Source organism: Globicephala melas, chromosome 17 (genome assembly GCF_963455315.2).
Source record: "Globicephala melas chromosome 17, mGloMel1.2, whole genome shotgun sequence".
Lineage (NCBI taxonomy): Eukaryota > Metazoa > Chordata > Mammalia > Artiodactyla > Delphinidae > Globicephala > Globicephala melas.
Window position 1 is genome coordinate 78,931,732 of NC_083330.1, and position 20,626 is coordinate 78,952,357.

Consider the following 20,626-nt stretch of genomic DNA (forward strand, 5'->3'; position numbering starts at 1 on the left):
CCCATCTACCCCACACCCAGAGACCTCTACTTCTCAGAGGCCACGGGTCAGTGAGCCCCTCCTGTCCCCAGCACACAGGTTGCTGGGGGTTGCAGGGAGCCTCCCTTCTTCCCCCACCAAGCACACACTGGGGACAGGTGGGCAAGTGGGCTCCCACCACCCCTCCCTCGCCCTGCTCCTGCACAGACCCTGTTCTGCAGGCCAGCCTGCCGGTGCAGTGAGCCCGCCCCAGCGTGGGGCCCTCCCTGGGCAGGAAGTGCCTGGGCACTCTCACTGCCCACACTGCCCTGACTCTGTAGGTCTGCTCCCCCAGGGGCCACACACCCTGTCTGGGGGAACATGACATCATCTGGCCTTGAATTAGCTCCAGAACTCCATACACAACGTCCACCACTCGATACAAAATAACCAGACATACAAGCAAATCACACTTGACACAAAACTAAGAAGGAAAAAAACAGGCAATGGAATGAACAGGGATCCAGATAACTGGGTGGTCAGACACGGACTTTAAAAACGATTAATATATTCAAGGGCTTAAAGACAAGATTGCAGAACTTCCCTGGTGGCGCAGTGGTTAAGAATCCGCCTGCCAATGCAGGGGACACGGGTTCGAGCCCTGGTCTGGGAAGATCCCACAGGCCGCGGAGCAACTAAGCCCGTGCGCCACAACTGCTGAGCCTGAGCTCTAGAACCCGTGAGCCACAACTACTGAGCCCAGGTGCCACAACTACTGAAGCCCACGCGCCTAGGGCCCATGCTCCACTACAAGAGAAGCCACCACAATGAGAAGCCCACGCACCACAACGAAGAGTAGCCCCCCTGCTCGTCACAACTAGAGAAAGCCCACGCGCAGCAACAAAGACCCAACACAGCCAAAAATAAATTAATTTAAAAAAAAAAAGACAAGATTGCAAATTTTGGCAGAGACCTAGTAACTATTTTTTAATAGAAATTTTAGAATTTAAAAGTCACTAAAACTAAAACCTCAACGGATGCGTCTTGTAGCAGATTATACAAAGCTGAAACGACAATAACTAAACTAGAAAATAGGTTAGAAGAAACTACCCAGATTTAAGCATGGAGACAAGTCACAGAAGACACAGAGAAGAACACAGGAAACATGTAAGATGTGGTGAAAAGGCTCAGTACAAATGCAGCTGAGGTCCCAGAAGGAGAGGTGGGGATGGAGCAGAAGCAATGCTTAAAGACAGAATGGCTGAGATTCCAAAATTGATGAAAACCATCAAGCCACAGATTCAAGAAATAGCACCAACCCTAAGCAGGATAGATAAATGTACAGGAAGCACCATGGCACACCTGCTGAAGACCAGAGACAGAGAAAGCCCCACAGCCAGAGGGGGGAGAGCCACGCCACCCTCCTGGGAAGGACAGCTGACGTCACCAAACGCCGTCAGCTGGCGATGGGGAGGGTCTCTCCCCAGCACTGAAAGCCCCACAGCTTCCCAGGCAGAAACACTCTCCAGAGAGTAAGGCAAGAACAAGGACTTTTCAGATAAACATCTATTGAGAGCAGTGGTCCCCAGCACACCTGCAATATTACAGGATGTATTAAGAGGTGTTTCTCAAACAGACAGCAAGGAAAGGAGGAAGAGAAAAGGGAGAATAAGTACATAGTCTAGGTCAATGCTGACTGTACACAATTTTTTCTAGGGTCTAAAATATATGGAGAATTAAAATCATGGCAGTTCCCCACGTTTGATGGAAGAGAGGAAAATAGGGTTTAAGTACTCCAAGTTTCTTACGTTGTCTGGGGAGGGATCAGACAGTAATTTCTAAGTACCAATAACAGTGAGTCAAGAACACACAATATAACCTCTGGGGAAACCACCAAAAGAAGAATAAAAGAATGCATAATAAGCTAATTGAGGAGAAAATGGAATTAAAAAATACGCATCCAAAAGAAGAAGAAAAAGAAGAGAAAAAAACAAAACAGGTGCAACAAAGAAAAAGCACAGAGGAAGACAGCAGATTTAAACCCAATACCCTAGTAATTGCATTAAATGTGAACAGACGAAACCCTTTTTTAGAAAAACAGTTTCAGATTGCACTTAAAAAACAACTATTTGCTAAATACAAAAAAATCTAAACATAATAACGGATGAAAGTAAACATGTCTGCACATGTCACACATAAATACATTTGCATAGAGAGTGTGTGTGTGTGTGTACACGAGTATATACACACATTTTGTGACACTAACTAAAAGGAAACTGGCCTAGCTATACCTGCTTCAGAGAAAGTAAATTTTAAGGCCAGAAGCTTTACTGGAGATAAAAAAGGACATTTCGTAGCAGTAAAAGATTCAATCCACCGGGGAGATATAACAATTCTAAGTGTTTACACTCAGTCAAATGACCTCAAAATGCTTAATGCAAAAGTGACAACTGGAGAACAGTGGAAGATCTTAACACTCTCTCTCTGTGACTGGAAAAAGCAGACCCCCTCCCTGTCCCGCAAAATCAGAAAGTATACAGAAGACCTGAACACACAATTAATACAACTTACCTTACAGAGCCCCAAACTCCCCAAGTGGAATCATTCTAAGTACACACAAGAGCTTTACCAAAACTGACCCTAAGCTGGTCCTTAAAACAAGTCTGAGCAGACTTCAAAGGACTGAAATCACACAGATAGCTAGCTGCCCAGTGGAGTGAAGCTGGGGAGCGGTCATTACAAAGAAACTCAAAAGCCCCAGGGGTCTGGAAATGAAGCAATCCCCTTTGAATAACCCTGGATCAAAGAAAAAATTACAATGAAAATTAGAAAACATTTTGGAGGAACACAAAAATAATTAACTTGCAGAAGACAGCTAAGGTTATGCTCAGGGGAGAATTTATAAGCTTACACCTGCATATTTCAGGAAAAAAGAGAACCTGGAGGTCAACTGTCCAGCCATCTGGTCCTGTTGCGCTCCGTCCAAGCTCAGACCCACTGGCCATGTGGGCAGCTCTGACCCTGGACAGCAGCCCCCAGCCCCGGCCTCGGCTCCCCGGCTGCCTGTCTCCCCACGTGCTGCCCCTTGGGCCACTGTCTCACGGCCCAGAGTCAAGGACATACACACCCGGGCCGGCCCCAGGGTCAGGGCAGCAAGAGGGGCAGTGTGGCCCTGCAGTCCCTCCCCCTGCTGCCCTGCCTTCCCAAGCCGAGGGGACCACACAGCATGGAGGTGGCAGCCTGAGACGGATGCCGACCACAAACCCCCACCCCACCTGGCATCTTCCCCCTTTAAAACGCAAGCCGTAAGGGGAGCCCGGCTAAAGAGAGCTCCACAGGGGAAACGTGTCTTTGGAGTTCCTTTCTGAGATGACTTCTCTGGGCCCAAGCCCAGCTGCCCACCTCGGCGCCCCCAGCTTCACTCAAAGAGAGGGCCAAGGAAGAGCAGCTCCAGCCCAGACCCCGGCTCTGAGTCTCACAGGGAGCCCACTGCATCACTGGCCGCGCTGGCACAGGGCCAGGCCGAGGTGTGCGGGGGAAGGGGTGCTCCGTGACGTAGCCCGGGGCGGGCTCCTGGACTGGGACCATGGGAGCATGGAGGAGTGGGACCTGGGTCTGGATGGGGTGCCCAGCAACATGCTGAAGCTGTGGAGAGAAGGTGCCACAATCCAGGACCTGGAAGGCCATGGCCCACCTCCAGCAGGTAGGAGCTCCCACGCCCCCATCACCAGGTGGCCCCCACTCCCCAAGGGAGGAAGGGGCTGGGCCCAGGAGAGCAGGTGGGACAGACCACCTGAGGGGCCAGCGGCAGCCACAGGGAGAGCACTGAGGGCCCAGGGGGAGGCTGGGCGACAAAGCAGCCCTAGAAAGACTCTGCCCTGCACCCCGCGCCCACGGACGGGTGGGCTTCTGAGAGCGCACCGGCTGAGGGACCCTCGGGCCGGGCCAGGCCCAGCTGGCAGAGAGGCTGGGTTTAACTCGGTCAGCCAGGACACAGGGGCGGGCCACCCTCAGCACACCGTCTACACTCGTCGGACACCTGGAGACCCTGGCCCACGAGACCCCGGGGCTGCAAGCTCTGGCCATCGTGAGAACATCACCCCTCCTTCCCAGGGGAGGAGCGGCTCCCAGGGCTTCAGCCTCATGGAGTCACTCAGGTGCCCCTGACTCCGCGGAGGTCACAGCTCCCCTAGAGGCCCCACGCCTGGCAGGCGCCACACAGGCAATGTGCATACGCACTCCCACGCCAGCTCTTGTGGAAGAATTAATTAGCACGGCCATGACGAACGTAAAACTGGAGGCCTCCGCCACGCCTGATCATTTATGCAAGGCTCAGGATCGCTGCGGCTGCCTTTTGCAGGGCCTACTTCAGCATTTTCATTTTCCCTTAGGAAGCAGGGCTCCAGATTGAACTGCTCTCACGCCCTTTACAGCGTCTGCCGTAGTAAAGCTAAACAACCCAACTGCACGCCAGCGAGTGATGATGGACCACAGACTGCTCCACGGCGGGAAACTCCAGCAGGGAGAAGAGCGACAGGAGCACCATCACCCGCCCAGCCGAGACCCGCCAAGCCGGCCCCACCCCCGCAGCCCGCACAGAAAGCCCCGAGATGGCCTTCCACGGCTGTGGGGACAGAGCAAGGCAGCGCCGGCGCCAGCCTGGAGGCTTAGAGCCAGGGCTTGCCCACACCTCAGGACCGGGACCCAGGACCAGAGCACTGGACACGACGGGGACACCACAGGGGCCACCCAGCCCCGGCCCTGCGCCCACCCCTCTGGGCCACAGCAAGCCTGCCTCCTTCCTCCCACCTGCCCTGGCTCCTGATCTTCCCAAAGTGCTCCCAGTGGGCGCTGGTGGTGAAAAAACGCTACCGATGAACGCGGAGACCCAGGGCGAGGCTTCACTGTGCTCCCTCTGACCACTGGCCCTCCCGCGGTCCTGAGGCCAGCACAGGCCATGCACAGGGCTGCCCAGCGCCAAGCAGTGGGCTCTGGGCTGCCTCCCAAGAGTGAGGCTGCCATGTTAGTACCTGGCCCGCCGCCTGCCCGTGTCCACTGGGTACATCTGGTCAGAGGGGAGGCGGGGCCTGTTGGGAGAGGCTTGGGGCGTGGTAAGACGGGCAGGGCCCAAGACCACACCTACCTCTTCTGCCGATGACCCAGGATGAGTGGCCGCCCACTGCAGCCAGAAACAGGTGACAGCAGATCCTCCAGACCGCGTGGCTGGCACGGCAGACTAAGGGACGTGAGGGAAGCGCCCGCCACGTGCTGGCAAGCTCTGAGCCAGAGGCAGGCGGCTGTGTGAGGCCCGGCTTCAGTGAAAGCCTCGGCAGCGCTCAGATCCACACCTGACGGCACTGTGAACACTGGGCCCTTCCTGTCAACCACAGCCCTGCCGGCACAGCCCTGAGCGACCCGCCAGGCCCACACCCCCCCCACCGCGCTGGCCACTTGTCTGTGCAGAGGCAGGCGAAGGAGAGGTGGGTGGGCTCTCGCCACACATGCACTGTCCTGGGCAACCCCTGGGAGGCGAGGACGCCCCTGCCCGCACACCCGCCCGGGGCTTTTCCTTGGCACCTGACAGCAGACCTCTCCAAGTGACTGGGAGGAATCACGTGGCCTGTTGCTCCCAGGAAGCCCCCTAGCCTGGGGCCGAGTGTGCTGGGTGGGCTGCCAGCCCCCAACAACTGCAAGCGTTGTGCTGGGTAGGTGTGGACCAGGCAGCACCCTCTTTGCACACACGAAGCCTGTCACCTCAGGGCAGCCCGAGTCATGGCGCTGGGCCCGCTGTGGCCGGGGGAGAGGAGCCCCGGAGCTGGCCCCGAAGCCCCAGGTCTGCACTGGAAAGCGCACGTCCACACCGCGGGCTGTGACGACTAACTTCCGCAATCGAACGGGTGGCCAATCGGAAACCATCTTTGAGGTCTATGAAAAGTTCTCTTCTCTGCTGCCTTCTCTGGGGTCTGTCGGCACTGAGGCGGATCAAGTGGGGCCTCCGGCAGCCAAGGTGCGGTTATCCCCCCAGGGAGCACGGGGTGGGGTAGGGGTGTCACGTGGGGACCCCCAGGGACCACCTGCCCCACCTCCCAGCCAAAGTCTGACTCTAGGCCCAGGGAACTAGGTGGGAGGGTCAGACGGCTCGGCCAGAGAGGGCCGGTGGGGGGGCAGAGCGAGAGGAGGAGTCCGGCTGGAATCTTTGTAAGGTCAGGTCCCCAAGGCACGAGGCCACAGGCCTGCTGAACATGCAGTTTCGAATTCAATTAAAGCGATTATCTGCTGTGTCAAATAAACTGTGTGCAGCATATATCGGGCGGCACTGTACACCTCGGGCTCATTATTCCCTAACTGTTTCCTCCTGTTTACGCGCCCTCAAATTAAACTGCTGATAGTATGAGCCCAAATAAAAAATGAGCGCACCTTGTCCCGAGGAAATGGATTCTCCCTTCCCCTGGACCGGCGATTGCCAGGTTTTATATACTCTGCTCCTGGTGACATTAGTAATTCAATTTTCTTTTTATTAGCCCCCTTATCTGCTGAGCAATACAGTGGCAGAGCTGACCTCTTTCGCACGGGTAAATGTTTAAAATCTTTTCCCTGATTAATTTTGCTAGTTAAGAAAAAGAGGAGAAATGGCCCGGCTCTTAGCCATCACAATGAATAAAGCTTAATGTTGATTGTGATGGAATTTCTAATGCCAGGGAGATTGATTGAACGCGGCAATTACACTGCAATAGTAACTCAAGGGAGACGGGATCGCTTTCTCCTGGCCATAGCCTTTTGGTTATTTAAAACAATCCAATTTGCAAGGATAATTACGTATTAGTGTTTTATCTGCCACTTGAAATGAACAGGGGAGTTTCGATACTGGCCCAGCACTAGCAGGTTATTGCTGCAAATTACTTGATATCTGCTTTCTTTCACATAAAGAGGAAATTAGGCAATCAATTACCAGAAAAAGGTGGATGAAGAATAAGAAGGGCAAGTGCGCCCTCTGCTGGCCACCAGGCTGCACAGCCGGCCTGAAGTGGGGACCCCAGCCGGGGAAGCCCACCTCTCCCTCTCCCCCTCCTCAGCCCTCCTGGCCTCAGCAGCGAGGGCGTCCCAAAGGGGTCAGGTCTGACACAGCTCCAAGCGGAGGGCTGCATCTGGCACTAAAAGTCTGTGTGGGAAACAGGGCAGAGAAGCCTCAAAGCAAGTAGATGCAGAGACAGCCTCTGCCCCCATTCCCAGGGAGGCCCTGCCAGTGGCCCGTAGGTGGGGTCTGCACTTTCCAAGAGACGGGGAGAGCATGCCCTGCACACGCGCACGCACGCACGCGTGCACACACACACACACACACACACACCCTGCTCAGGCCCACCAAGGGAGGGCGGGCAGGCAGAGCTGGGAAGCGGGAAGCCGGGTAGGCCTTTCGAGAGGAGGGGCCTGGGGGAGCCGTCAGCCCAGGGAAATGACCTCCACCTGTCCCGGCCTCACGACGCCGGCCCAGCACACTCGCCTCCGCCAGCACAAGCCTCTCCAGTGAGCTCCCTGCCGTCAGGTCCCAAGGATGAGGACCTCACCCCTCAGCCTGTAGTTCAGTTGCCTCACCCGCAGTCTCATCCTGGCTGCTGCCCCTCCGGGACCTCTGGACATTCCTGGGGCCCCGACGGGGCCACCTTGTGTCCCTGAGCACACCCATGCAGGCCCAGGTGCCTCCACTGTCCCTCAGGGGCTTCCCAACAGAACCCCCTTTTCCTTGCTGTGGCCGAGCACCACTTCCCATCCCTGGTCCTGCCTGCCCTCTGGCCTCGGCCCCTCCCACCCTCCAGGACACCGGCCACACAGGACCAGTCTCTGCTCCTGGAACAGGCAAAGCTCAGCCTACCTGTGACTTCGCCTGCAGAGGTGTGCCCACGCGCCCCTTTCCTCACGCAGGGCTCGGTTCAGATGTCACTCCTCAGAGACGTCCCCGCCGCCCACCCTCCCCGAAGCTCCCTGCAGCACTGCTGCCTGTCTCCTTTTCCTCAGAGTGCTTCTGCCACCTGAAAGCAACTTTTCTTTTCTTTTTTTTTTGGCCGCGCTGTGCAGCCTGTGGGATCTTAGTTCCCTCCGGGCCCCCAGCAGTGGAAGCGCTGAGTCCTAACCACTTGACCGACAAGGAATTCCCCTTGAAAGCAACTTTTCAGTCTGTTTACAAGCACCCGAGGAGCCGTTTGTGTCCAGCAACGCAGCACGGCCCCAGCACACACACACCCCAGGAGACAGCACACTGCCCTGCACAGCTGTGCAGGAAACGGGGAGGGGATGAGGGGGTGGAGGACAGAGGATGCATGGGGGGATGGACAAGTGGCTGAGTGAGGGGAAGCCTTCTGCAAGCCCTTCCCCCAACAGGACCCTCTCCCCTCCTGCAGGGCATTCTGTGCGTGGTTATCACACTGTCTACAACTATGAGCTGATTCATCTGCCTCCTAGTGGAGAGGAGCGTGAAGGCAGGGACTGTGGCAGCCCCACTGGCAGGTGCCACAGTCCCCACCTGACAGCCCCACACCCAGCGGTGCCCTCAGCCTTTCTCCCCCTCCCACCCTGCCAGCAGGCGGCAGCCACCACCGTCCCCAGCCTGCACCCCACTCTGCTCTAGGCCTACAAAGGGGCCAGGCTATTCACAAGTGCAGGTGCAGCTCCAGGGACGACACACGGCACCTCCTCTCCCACCTGGCCTGGTTACCGCATCTGCAGGCCCAGCGTCTGTGCCCCCGCCAGCCCCTCACCCCTCTGTCCACCCCGCGACCGGGTGAGCATCCCAGAACATCTCTGGCCCATGGCCCTGGGACGCTGCCCACAGGCCCCTACCCAGCTCTCCAGCTCCCCGGCCGCCCCTTGGCCAGTGGTTCCTGCAGCAAGGCTGCTGCCAGGCTGTTCCCGTGCCTGGGGCAGCCCTCACCCCAGCCCCCAAGCCGCACCAGAGCCCCCCGGCCTGGAGCCAGGAGAGAGGGCACCCAGGACCACCTGGCCGGCTGGTGGGAAAGCTTGGCTCTGCGAGGAGAGCTCCCGATGCCACTGCTGCCCACCCATCCGCAGAGGGCCCCTCGGTCCGTGGGTCCCCAGCCCACTCCTAGACCGCGTGGCGCTCCTTCCCTGGGGTGCCCACTGCACAGGCCAGCAGCAGCCTGCCTTGGGCCTGTCGACCCCCAGGCCAGACTCCTTGGAGGCAGGGGCAGCACAGGCCTGGCAGGGACAGAGACAAGGCCAGTGTGCGTACCTGCATCAGGACTCAGCACCCCTGGGTGGCAGGAAGGGCGCCAAGAGGCCCAGGGCCCTGTCTGCCGCGACCATGCCACACTCAACACCTGCACAGCAGGTGCTCCACACACACACCTGCTTCCAGGCCCAGCAAGGGGGCCCGACGCCCAGCAGACGCGCGCCAGATCCCCCAAGAGCTCTGCTGTCAGGAAGGGCCCAAGAAGGCAGGACAGGGCCTTAGGGCCTTCCCAGCACGCTGCCCCGGCTGGGACACTCCTCCCCCAAGCCACCTCCAACCACGTCCGTCAGTCAAGCCTCGCTGAAATACTACCTCCACAAGGGGCCCTACCTGGCCACCCCCTCTCTGTCGCCCCGACACCCTGCTAGTGGCAAGTCACGATGGGAATGTCTCAGCAGCTGGCCAGCTCGAATGCGGGCACCAGAGGGCAGGACGGACCACCCCTGCCTTGGGTCTCCTGGACCCCCAGCACCTGGACTGCCCACTTCCCACAGCCGGCCCTGAGCACCACCATCATGGCCTGCACGCTGCCATCCCGCGTGACACCTCATCTGTGGGGACAGATCTGTCTGCAACTTCTCTGCACACCCGACATCTCGGCCGGCTAAGACAACACCGTGACAGAGAGGATCTGAACAGGGGCCATGAGTCCCCACAGAGGCCCAGATGTCCACAGACACCACCTCCTGGCCTCTCCCCCAGCTGCCCCAAGAGGCCACCTGACCCCCCACCTGCCCTCAAGCTCCCTGGGGGCGCCCCCGCCACCAGTCTCTCGAAGCGAGGGGCATCTTCAACTCGTCCTCTCCGGTCAACCCGCGGCAGCCTAACCGCTGGTCACCTTCAACCTCTTCACTCCCAGCCAGTCCTGCAGCCAAGGCCCGCCCCCCAATCCAGCCACCTCGCAGGAACCAGGAACCACTAACGGGGCTCCCTCTGCTCTGTCACCTGGCGTGAAATCCACACTTGCCATGGCGCACGGGATACGGCCAAAGGAGAATGGGTGGGAGGCCGGCACCCTCCAGCCTCACTTCCCCACAGCCCTCTCGCCGCCCCGCTCGACCCTCTGCCTGGGACCCCATGGCCCACCCTCCCACGGCCGGCTAGGCGCAGATGCTCAGCACAGCCCAGGCACCAGCTCCTCCAGAAGCCTTCTTCAAAGACTCCCGGCCAGGCCAAGGACCACGCCCTCGGCTGGGCTCCCCAGGCACCAAGCGTAGCACAGTTTCTAGAGCACGAGGCCCCGGCTGGAGCGCCCAGCGCCGAGCCTGCCCGGCCCCAAACCCTGTCACCTCCAGATCTCATACGGGTCAGTCTAGAAGCCGCTGCCGCACGTTCACCCCGCCGCTCAGAGGGGCCACCTCAGGACCAGGCACCCAGGTGAAGCCTGGCTCTGCAGCCTCCCCAGAGCACTGCCATCGCAGCAGTGGGGAGCCAGCCTCCTGCGGGGGCCACGCCCACAGCACTCCCCGTTCTGTTGCTGGACTCCAGGGACTCATTAAGAGGGCAAAGCCGACCCCTCCCAGGCCAGCTCAGGCTTCCCGAAGAAAAGGCAGCGCCAGCAGGGAGGGGAGGGGTAGACCTGTGGCCCAGGCAGTGAGGAAAGGAGGGAGAGGCCCTGGGCGGCACAAGCCACGTCTCCTCCCACTTCAGGGCTGCGGGGCTGCCACCCTCTCATCTACCTTCCCGCTCCTCCTGCCAAGAGGGACTCGGCTGCACATACACAGAGGGATGTGCTGAATAGACCACCACATGCCTGCCTGGAAGCATCTCTCCGACCCAGAGTGCAGGGCACGGTACCCCGGTTCTTCTCCTTCTCCACTCACTAGCCCAGGCCACCCACTGCCCGCCAGGCTGAGCGCTCCTGGGCCAGGGCCCCACAATGCAAGGTGGACGGCGAAGGTGGGTTCCAACAGGGAGCAGAGCCGTCACAGGCCCAGGGAGCCCCTCCTCCTGGTCATACCTTCCTTGGTGGGGAGGTGGGCCCGGCCAGGAGGCAGGCAGCACAGCCGGTGCCTGCTGACCTGCATCAGGCCCTTGTTGGGCGTCTTCTTCAGCACAGGGCTGCTCTTCCCCCGGAGGGCCTGCCTCCGCCGCAGGCTGAACTGGCTCCTGGCCGTGGTAGCAGGTGGGGGGCTGCTCTTCTTGTCCCCAGGAAGGCTGCAGAGACAAAGAACAGATGGCTCCTAACAGGCTCCCCCCCACCCCTGCCCGCCCAGATCCCAGCAACATGGACTCAGCCCCCGGAGGGAACCAACCTCAGCAGCCGTCAGAAGGCTGCTCCCCACCCATCCCCCCACGCCACCCCCTCCTCCTCCCCGCCAGGGCCAGGCTCGCAGCCACAACCCTGGAGGATCCCAGAGCCAAGGCAGGCGGAGAGCCCAGGAGAGCAGCCTCGACCCCCACCCAGTGCTCCACAAGCACCTCCTGCACCGCCCCAGGCCAGATGAGCCCCCGCCTGGAGCTGGAGGAGAAGAAAAGCAGGCAGGCCTTGTACGGAGGAGGCGCTGCCACCAGCCTGGTGACCCCCTCCCCACACTGGCGGAAACAGAAAAAGTGAGGAGGGCAGGGAACCCGAGGAATCCAAGACAGCACCGATCGGGGAGGGCAGGGCCCAAGACCAGGTCAGACAGCAGGAAGGACCTCTGGAGTGGGACTTGCTGGGAGGTCAGCGAGTGTCACCACGTCTGACGGCAGAGGCAGGCCCTCTGCCCTTGCCACTGGCAGCCACCACAATTAAGTCCCTGACCCCAGACGGAGCACTGGGCCATGACACCGTCCTCGAGCCTCCTCTAGACCCGAGAGGACAGAGGGCGGGGAAGGTGACATGGGTCCAGTGAGGCCGTGACTCACCCTGTCACCCGGCCATCAAGGGGCAGCATTGCTCCCCGGTGGAAAGGCGACCCCCTCCCACAGAGACACTGCGCCCTGGGTTTGCTTGCCCTGCTCCTGGCCTGGGCACAAAACCTGCAGGCCCAGAACAGAAACCACCCAGCAGTCTCTGGTCTCTTGCCCACAGGAGAAAGGGTGGGATGCTGCCACCACCTCCACCTGGCCCCACCTGGCTGGGGGCCCCAGGCCAGCCCCCAGCCAGGTTGAGCCCTGTCACTCAGCTGTAAGAGACAGCAGTGACCCTGGCCTCATTCCTACTGACTATGGTGACACCACCACAGGCAAAGCTCCGCGCTCAGGCCCCGTCAGGGGTGATGCTTCCTCTCCACCTCCCACACCCCTGCGGGCGGGCCCTCCCACCTGCTCTGCATACAAGGCGGAACCTGCCTGGCCAGACAGGGCCGGGGGCGGGGCAGGGACACACACCTAGCACTCCCCCGCCTCCGGATGATCTTGGTGCGGCTCTTCACTTTGTAAGCCGAGAGCGGGGTCTCACTGAAGAGGGGCTTCAAGCTGCTGGGTCCCACTGCTGGTCTGTCCCCTGGGGGGAACCTAGATGGGACTGGGGAGAGCTGGGAGGCATGGTCCTTGCTGCCGGCCTCTGACTGCCAACGGAAGGAGGAGGCCGAGGAGGCCAAGGGGCTGGAGGCCTTCCACTTGTACTTGCTCGGGGAGGCCCCAGGCACGGAGGCTGCGGCCGACCTCCTGGGCTTGGCATCCAGGTCGCCTCTGAGCTGCGGCTTCTCCGTTCGTTCCGCTGCAGAAAAGGGGGCCTTGCACACATTCTCCGCCACTGCTCTGGGACTGAGGGCCCTCCGAGGGGCCCGGGGACTCTTCGCAGAGGCAGCCACCCATTTGTAGTTGTTTTGCCGGAACTTGTTGCTTCGACAGGACACCAGCAGCAAGGGCTCCCGGGTCTGCCTGGGTCCAGCAGCAGGTCTAGCTGGGCCTGCCACCAGGCCAGAGGCAGCTGACTGATCTGCATGGCCGGCGTTCGCTCTCCCGTCCCCAAGGAGCTGTGTGCCGCAGTTGGCCGCAGGTTGTGAGCCCACCTTCCGGCCCAGGGCCGTGCCGCCCCGCTGGGGCGGGCTGGAGGGCGGGAAGCGGGCCCTGGCCGCAACTGCGCTCTCACCGACCATCCGCCGGGGCTCCGAGGGGCTGCTGCTCACAGTACTCATCGACTTCACCACCCGGGGCTTGCCAGGCTCCTTCTGGCAGACCAGAAGGGGGTCCTCCTCACTGCAGCTCCCCTTAGCTCTTCCTGGCCTTGAGGGCTGCTGCTGCCCACCGGGAAGCTCACCCTCACCTTCCTGAGGCCTGTGGTTGCTCCAGGGGGCATCCCCGTATTCTTCCAAGGAGCCCCGCAGGACCCCTGCAGTGCCAGCTGAGCCCGGCTTTGACGGTGGTTTGACATTGATGACCATGTTCTGAGCCGGACTGAGCTGGACCTGCCTCTCCAGGATGTACTGCTGGGGCTCGGGACCCTGGCTGCCCCCAGCCCCAAGGGGCGGCTGCGCAGCACAGTCGCCGGGTGGGTCCGAGGATCCCAAGGGCCGATTCACAAGGGAGTATTTCTTGCGCCACACGGGCCCATGGTTCGGGGAGAAGCCCCTCCGGCTCAGACGAGGGCAGCGAGCACCGAAGGCCCTGCCGCTGCTGTAAGCGGGCGGCTGCCACTGGGAAGCGGTGGAGGTGCCTGGGGCAGAGGCATTGCCATGGAGGTTTTTGTAGTCATCGATCAGACCTGAGGAGACAGGAGCACAAGCCCCATTAACCGGAGGGTGAGTAAAATCAGTGAGAATTCCCTGGAGGGGCATCAGCTGACCAAACACCCCGCAGACCCCGGTGGATCCTGTCACGTCCCAGTGCAGGAGGGGCAGCTGCCAGTGCGTGAGAACCACTGAAAGTCAGCCCAAATTCCCTAGGCCAATCTTCTCCGTAAGTCTTTTCCCGTCAGTTCTATTTCAATCCTATTTCTAGTTGCTTATCCTTAAAATGTATCCCTGTGGCATATTCCCTATTCTCCAGGAATATTATGCTAGGTTCACAATCCTTTGAGAAGAAGTGTCACTCAGTATGAAAAGACCAGCAAGGCCCTATGCTGTAATGCCTCAAGAGACATGGAGGCCCTCTGGCTTGCCCACAGATAGAAAGGGAGCAGGGCTGCACCTCAATGAGCTCCCTGCCTGGCACACAAGGCAGTGACGGTGAGGTAAGTGACACCCCTGGGTACTCCACACTTGACAAGAATGTCACACCATCCTCCCCTGAGGAGAGGAGAGGCCTAATCATCGGGAATCGCAGTGCAGTGGACCGCCACGGGGCCTTGCCAAGGAAGCCCCTGGACAGCTGTGCCCGTGCAGGTGGGGCACAGGCCTCGGCTGAAACAACCCAAGCTGTTACAACTCAGCCAACAAGCCCCACCGTTACAACGCTCCCCCACCATATGTCCCGCCCCCAGGCCCAAAGAGAGCCAGGTCCAGACCTGGTGACACCTCAGGGCAGATATGATGGAAGGCCAGGAAGTGCCTGGAAGGTGGGCTCAGCCCACCTGAACTCTCCCCCATACACACTTTCCAAGTCCTTAAGTCTTCTCTTTGTGGGAATAACTTTACAAGGGGAATTTTTTTTTTTAAGTATAGCAAACCACATTAGGTCTAAAAATGGAAAAGTTTGGAAACTGAAGACTGGGGAGTCTGGGCCGGGAATATCACGGAGAGTGTGACTGTACGGACGGAAGGAGCGTCAAAACGGGCTGTCCAGGGAAGAAACACACACCTGGCCCCGAGCGGGCTTTGCCACTGTCGGGCGCGGGGAGCGAGGGAGCGCCGAGTACGTGCCCGCGCGTGGGGGTGGGGGGCCCCCTCCCGCCCGCCGGTTACTAAGCGACCGCCCCGCCGCCACCAGCCGCAGCGCCGGAAACGCTCGCACCCTCCGTCGAAACCCGAGCTGGAGGTGACCCAGGCCACTCGGGACGCCCCTCCGGGTCCCCTAGGCCCAGCCCGACCCCACCTACCTCCCCACCCGACCGGACCTAGCCGCCGAGACCGCGGGCGGAAAGCCACCCCCTTAGGGGAGGCGGGCAGGGGCCCGCTGTGAAGAGAAGGGGAAGAAAGGGACGCGCGACCCGGGCCCGACCCGACCTGACCTGACCCACCCTGCAGGAGACGGATCTGCCGCCGTAATTGCTCCTTTTCCTCCATCTCCAGAGTCCGCGACGCCCGGCCAGGCCCCCGCGACGTCATCGCCGCGCGACCGTTTCCCCGCGGGCTGGGCGGAGCGCGGGGAGGTGCCGAGACTGCGCACTGAGGCGAGGCCTGGGCGACTGCCGGGCCGCGGGGAGGGGGAGCAGAAGAGATGAGCCCGTCGCCCTGGCAACGGCTGGAGAGGCGGGGTCACGCATGCGCAGAGCTGGGGGGTCGCGTCACTACGGAGCGCCGGGAAGTGGACTCACCGCTCGTGTGAAGGGGGCGCTGCGGTAGGTGGTCGCCGCCCTGGAGCGCTCTGGCCGCGTTCTTCGCCAAGAACTCTCGTTCCTTGCGGGACTGGGCGAGGGCCGAATTCCAGACCCCACCCCAGCGGCGACCTGGTGGGATGAGGGCCCAAGAGACTCTATTGTTGCGCGGGCCAGGACAGGAGAAGAAACGTCCAAGATCGAAGAGGCCCTACAGAGACGTGTTAAACCTCTGAAAACTTGAAAGATTTTGGTGTATCAGTGGAAACAAGTATAAAACCAGGTGTGTAAATCCCTCGATAGAGCTGGGGCGTGTAAAATGGTATGGCCGCTGTGGAAAACAGTCTGGTGTTTCCTCAGAAAGTTAAAAACAGAATTAGGGTTTGTCCCAGCACTTCCACTTCCGGGTATATACCCTGAAGAAGTGAGAACTCAAACATGTGCCAGTGTTGGATGGAGCATTATTCGCAGTAACCAAAAGGTGGAAATAGCCCAAGTGTCCATGAGGATGGATGGATAAACGGTGTATATCCGTACAATGGAACAGGATTTAGCCTTGAAAAGGAATGTAGTACTGATCCATGCTACGGCATAAATGAACCTCAGAAACATTACGCTAAATGAAGTAAGCCAGTCACAAAAGGACAAATACGGCAAAATTCCACTTATATGACATAGCTAGAATAGGGAAATTTATAGAGACAGAAAGTAGATCAGAGGTTACCAAGGGCTGAGGGGAGGAGGAATGGGGAATTAATGCTTTTTGGGTAGAGTCTATGTTTGGAGCGATGAAAAAGTTTCGGAAACAAGCAGTGGTGATGGTTGCACAACATTGTGAATGTACTTAATGCCACTGAAGTGGACACTTTAAAATGATTATATAACAATTTTTATATATTTACCACAATAAAAAAAAAGTGGACAGAATGTGTCTGCACAGACCTGAAAAATAGGAAATGTTAAAGGAAATTCTTCGAGCTGAAGGGAAATGATACAATATGGAGACAGAGCTACATGAAGAAAGAGGACAGGAAACGGGAAATATGTTAGTAATTTTTTTAAATTCTCATTTCTTATTTTCTCTAAAAGACAAATAGATACAGCAAAAATAATAAAAACGTACTGTGGGTTTATAACATATGTAGAGGTAAAACATATGCCACCAATGATTCAAGGGGTCACGTGCTCTGTCTCCTGCAGGTGAGGATGCAGCCCACAGCCTCTTAGGTCAGCACCTGAACCCACCTTAGGGAGTCAATGTTACTCCACTCAACATACAGCAGTGGGCACCCTGGGATTTCTTTGGCGGAGGTGGCCCCAGGCTAGGAAGACCAGACAATAGAATGGCCCCTGCACTCAGGCTGTGAGATGGGGTGAGCCACAGGTCGTGCCCCACCAGCTGAACACTGTGTAAGACCCTTAGGCCTTGGCCGAACTCTGAGGGCAGCGTAGGGGAGTTCTCGTGGAATGACGGAATTTCCCACCAGGGATCTTGAAAAGCACTTCTTTGGACTTGCCCTGTCTTGCTTCTCTTGAGAATCCTGCAGCCATCACCTTATGAATGAGCCAGGGCTGGCCTGATGGAGGATGGACAACACATGCCTAGTTAATACCACTGACCCTCTTGACAGCCAGCCGTCTGCCAAACAATGAGGCCAGTGGTTGCCAGCTAGCCACAAAATCGATGAACCCAGGTGATACCATGTGGAGCAGAGATGAGCCTAAATGTCATAATTTAGGGCACCTCACGTGATTATGAGCAAACCAGGGGATGTTTGTGTCACTAGGTTTTGGGGTGATTTATTAGCACACACTGATGGATTCATGGGTCTAGCGCTGAACTTGTCTTCTGTGCCCGACAAGCTCTCTGCTCCTGGACTTCAGTCCTGGGGTGGTGGAGCGGAGAGCCCAGCCACTTGCTGAGAGGAGGCAAGGTTTGTGGGTTTGTCTCCTGGAGTTGTGAAAGTGTAAGTGGGATGTAAGTGCTGTCACGATTAACTCCTTAAAACTGACCTTGACAGTTACACTTAAAACTCTGATGCCCATCAAGCTGGCACCGATTAAAGCAGCCTGCCTTCAGTGTTCGGGGCGAGGGCAAGAGACTCCACTGTTCACTTTTTGGATGTTGGCACAGCCTTTCTGAAGGGCAATTTGCAACACGTGCCAAGACCCTGAATACCGTGTGAGGAATTTCACTTTTCAGAATCCCCCCAAAAGAGATAATGAAACACGTGCAAGGCCTTATGAACAAAAATATCAGGTGCTGGGGGGAAAGGGATGGGGAGGGATAAATTAGGAGTTTGGGATTAGCAGATACAAACTACTGTATATAAAATAGCTAGCAAGGTCTTACTGTATAGCACAGGGAACTGTATTCAATATCCTGTAAAAAACCATAATGGGAAGGAATATGAAAATACATATGCATGTATAACTGAATCACTTTGCTGTATACCAAAAACTAATAGAACATTATAGATCAACTATACGTCAATAAAAATTAAAAATTTTAAAGTCAGGTGCTGAGTTCTTTACATGGAACAAAAATATTGAGCATGTTTACAGCCCATTACAGTGTGCCAGGCCCCCCCTTTTTTTTTTAAAGCACAGGTCTGTGTTTGTTTGTTTACTTATTTATTTATTTGGGCTGCGCAGGCTCTTTGTTGCAGGCTTGTCTCTAGTTGCAGCACATGGGTTTAGTTGCGCGGCGGCATGTGGGATCTTAGTTCCCTGATCAGGGATCGAACCCGCGTCCCCTGCATTGGAAGGCAGATTCTTAACCAGTGGACCAGCAAGAAAGTCCCTAGGCCCCATTCTAGTGTTAACACACATTAATGCATTGAGTCTTCACAACAACCCTGTCGTTTCCAACTTAAGGATGAGGAGACCAACACAAAGGGGGTCAATCTCCCATCCCAAATCACAGGGTAGCCTCACCCTCCCCAGACTCCTGCGCGTCCTGGGCCGACTACTTCCAGGCCATCTCTCTCCTCCAGTGGTCTCTTCTTGCTGGCTGCCCACTCTCCGAGTGATCTCTTCTCTGCCAATCCTCTCTCTTCCCCGCAGTGGACCTTCCCATAGGGCTGCCCAGGTGCAGGTCTGGGGCCATAAAAAGGACTCCATTACTGGCATTCAGCAAACAAGTGCTGAGGAACAGACATACCTGTTGCTGGAAGGCCATTTCCATGGACTTCTCCCTCTCTCCCCTCACAGGGGAGTTGTCTCCCACCGCCACCCCTCACCTCCCTCTGCTCTCCTCCCTCCTCCCACACCCAGCTTCCTGCTCTTTTCACCACCCTAGCCCAAGCAGCCTTCCTGAGCCGCACGCTGTTCCCCCGGCCACCCCACCCACATCTGCCCTTGGCCTTGCACACCCCCCTTCTCTCCAGCCCCACCACATAAGGCTACCCCAGGCACCAGCCTCTCTGAAGGGGGTGGGAGAGTAGGAAAGCAATGCAGCTGTACCGAATGCACTTATACCAGGGCACGAGCACAAAATGTCAAATCCTTCCTGAGCTTGTTACCTGTCTCCTTGTTCTGTGGCCTGCAAAAGTATCTGCGTCCCCCCTCCACCAACCCAGCCTGCACCTCCCTTGGGGAATGTCCCCCTCCTGCCATCTCCTTCCCTCCAGGAGGTCTGCATGCGATGGGAGTCAGGCACCCTGACTCACCGGGCCCTCACGTGGGAACAGGTGCTTGGCTGGCTGGGACCGCTACCCCATGGATACCTCCTTGCCTTTTATCCCAGAGGGAGAGAGGCAGGAAGTGAGTGTAGAAGAGAACTACCATTGAGGGCTCTGTGGGTCCCTCCTTCATCCCAGCCTCCAATCCCCCACTTGACCCCCCACCCTCACGGCAAAGCATGAGCCTCAGAACCAGATCCTCTTGGGAGAAAACTTGATTAATCTACTGTTTCCTAGATGGCAGCATTTCCACGAGGCTCTCAGGGACCACGGTGGATGGATGGTGTGAATCTCACCTCCACAATTTCCCACATGCCCTAGTACTGGGCAAGCCTAACTAGGTGGAAGAGACACCCCCCCCCCAGCCCAGCAATGCCTGGATCCCAGCAGTAAGAGCCCCCTGCAGCTGGGGCAAAGTGAAGTGAGGCTCAGAGCGTCGGAAACAAGAGCCGCTTCCCTCTGCAGAGGACCAGTTGGAGTGGGGCAGGGTTCTGAGCCGCTCCCCCGACCCCTGTCAGCAGAAAGTGCCGAGCCAGGCAGGATGCCGCAGGCCTCCGGACCGAGGACCAAAAGGAAACGAGACAGGAGGGCCGCGCGGGGGAGGGGCGGCTGGAGGCGGGGCGTGGGCGAAGGGAACCGCTAGTCACCCGCGCCGGCCCCCAGGACGCACCGTGAGCCTCCGCTGATCCTGACCTGCGGGGAGTAGTTTCCTCGCCTGCCTCTCCCCCACCCAGTTCTGCCGCCCCTTCCTGAGGCCTATGCCCCTCCTGACTCCCGGGGCGCCCCTGGATCCGAGACCGCCCTGCTCTGGGGCCGCCCCGTCGCCCAGCGATCCGCCGAGCGTTGATTGAGCGCCTGCTGGACAGGCGAGCGGGGGGGAAGCCCCGGGGGGACTCAACTCGCAAAGGAAAGGACTCCTGGGACTTCAGTGCGTCTGGCAGCCTCTCGGCCCCTCGCTCCGCGTTCGTTCATTCCCGGCCAAGCGGCTCTCGGGCACACGGGGCCCTCCGGGGCGCCTCTTGCCCGCGCGGGCTCCTGGGGGCGCGGCAGCGCGGGCCGCGGCTGCCGACATCCTGGGCGCCGACTTCCGGCACCCTGGGAACCCCCAAAGTGTCATTGGGAGGCGGGCACAGGGTGGAGCCAGCCCCCTGAGCTGCACCACCCACATCGCAGACCCAGATGAGCCCGAGGCCCACAGCTCCCCCTACCCCTCCCTGGACCCTGGCCGTCCCTGATGCCCGATGGCCGGGGCTGGGTGGGTTCCTCGGGCCGACTACCCCCTAGCCCCGTCTCATGCGGTCCTGGCCTCCACTGTCCCTGCCTGGAGGACAGTGGACACCCTCAGGCCTCCTCTCCCTAAGCCCACTCTGCCATGTCCTCTGAGGTATCCCAACCGCTGCC

At 58.6% G+C, this 20,626-nt stretch overlaps 1 protein-coding gene across 1 annotated transcript in view; it reads right to left on the reverse strand.

Annotated features, from left to right (window-relative positions):
* ZC3H3 (zinc finger CCCH-type containing 3) overlaps nt 1–15,345 on the reverse strand; it is an 81,484-nt gene extending 66,139 nt beyond the window's left edge. The window contains exons 1-3 of the mRNA XM_030876055.2: nt 15,246–15,345; nt 12,515–13,832; nt 11,160–11,356 (exon numbers count right to left, since the gene is read on the reverse strand). Coding sequence (XP_030731915.2) covers nt 11,160–11,356; nt 12,515–13,832; nt 15,246–15,333 — 1,603 coding nt within the window. The 5' untranslated portion in view covers nt 15,334–15,345. The remainder of the gene's footprint in view (nt 1–11,159; nt 11,357–12,514; nt 13,833–15,245) is intronic.
* Between the last annotated feature and the right edge of the window lie 5,281 nt (nt 15,346–20,626).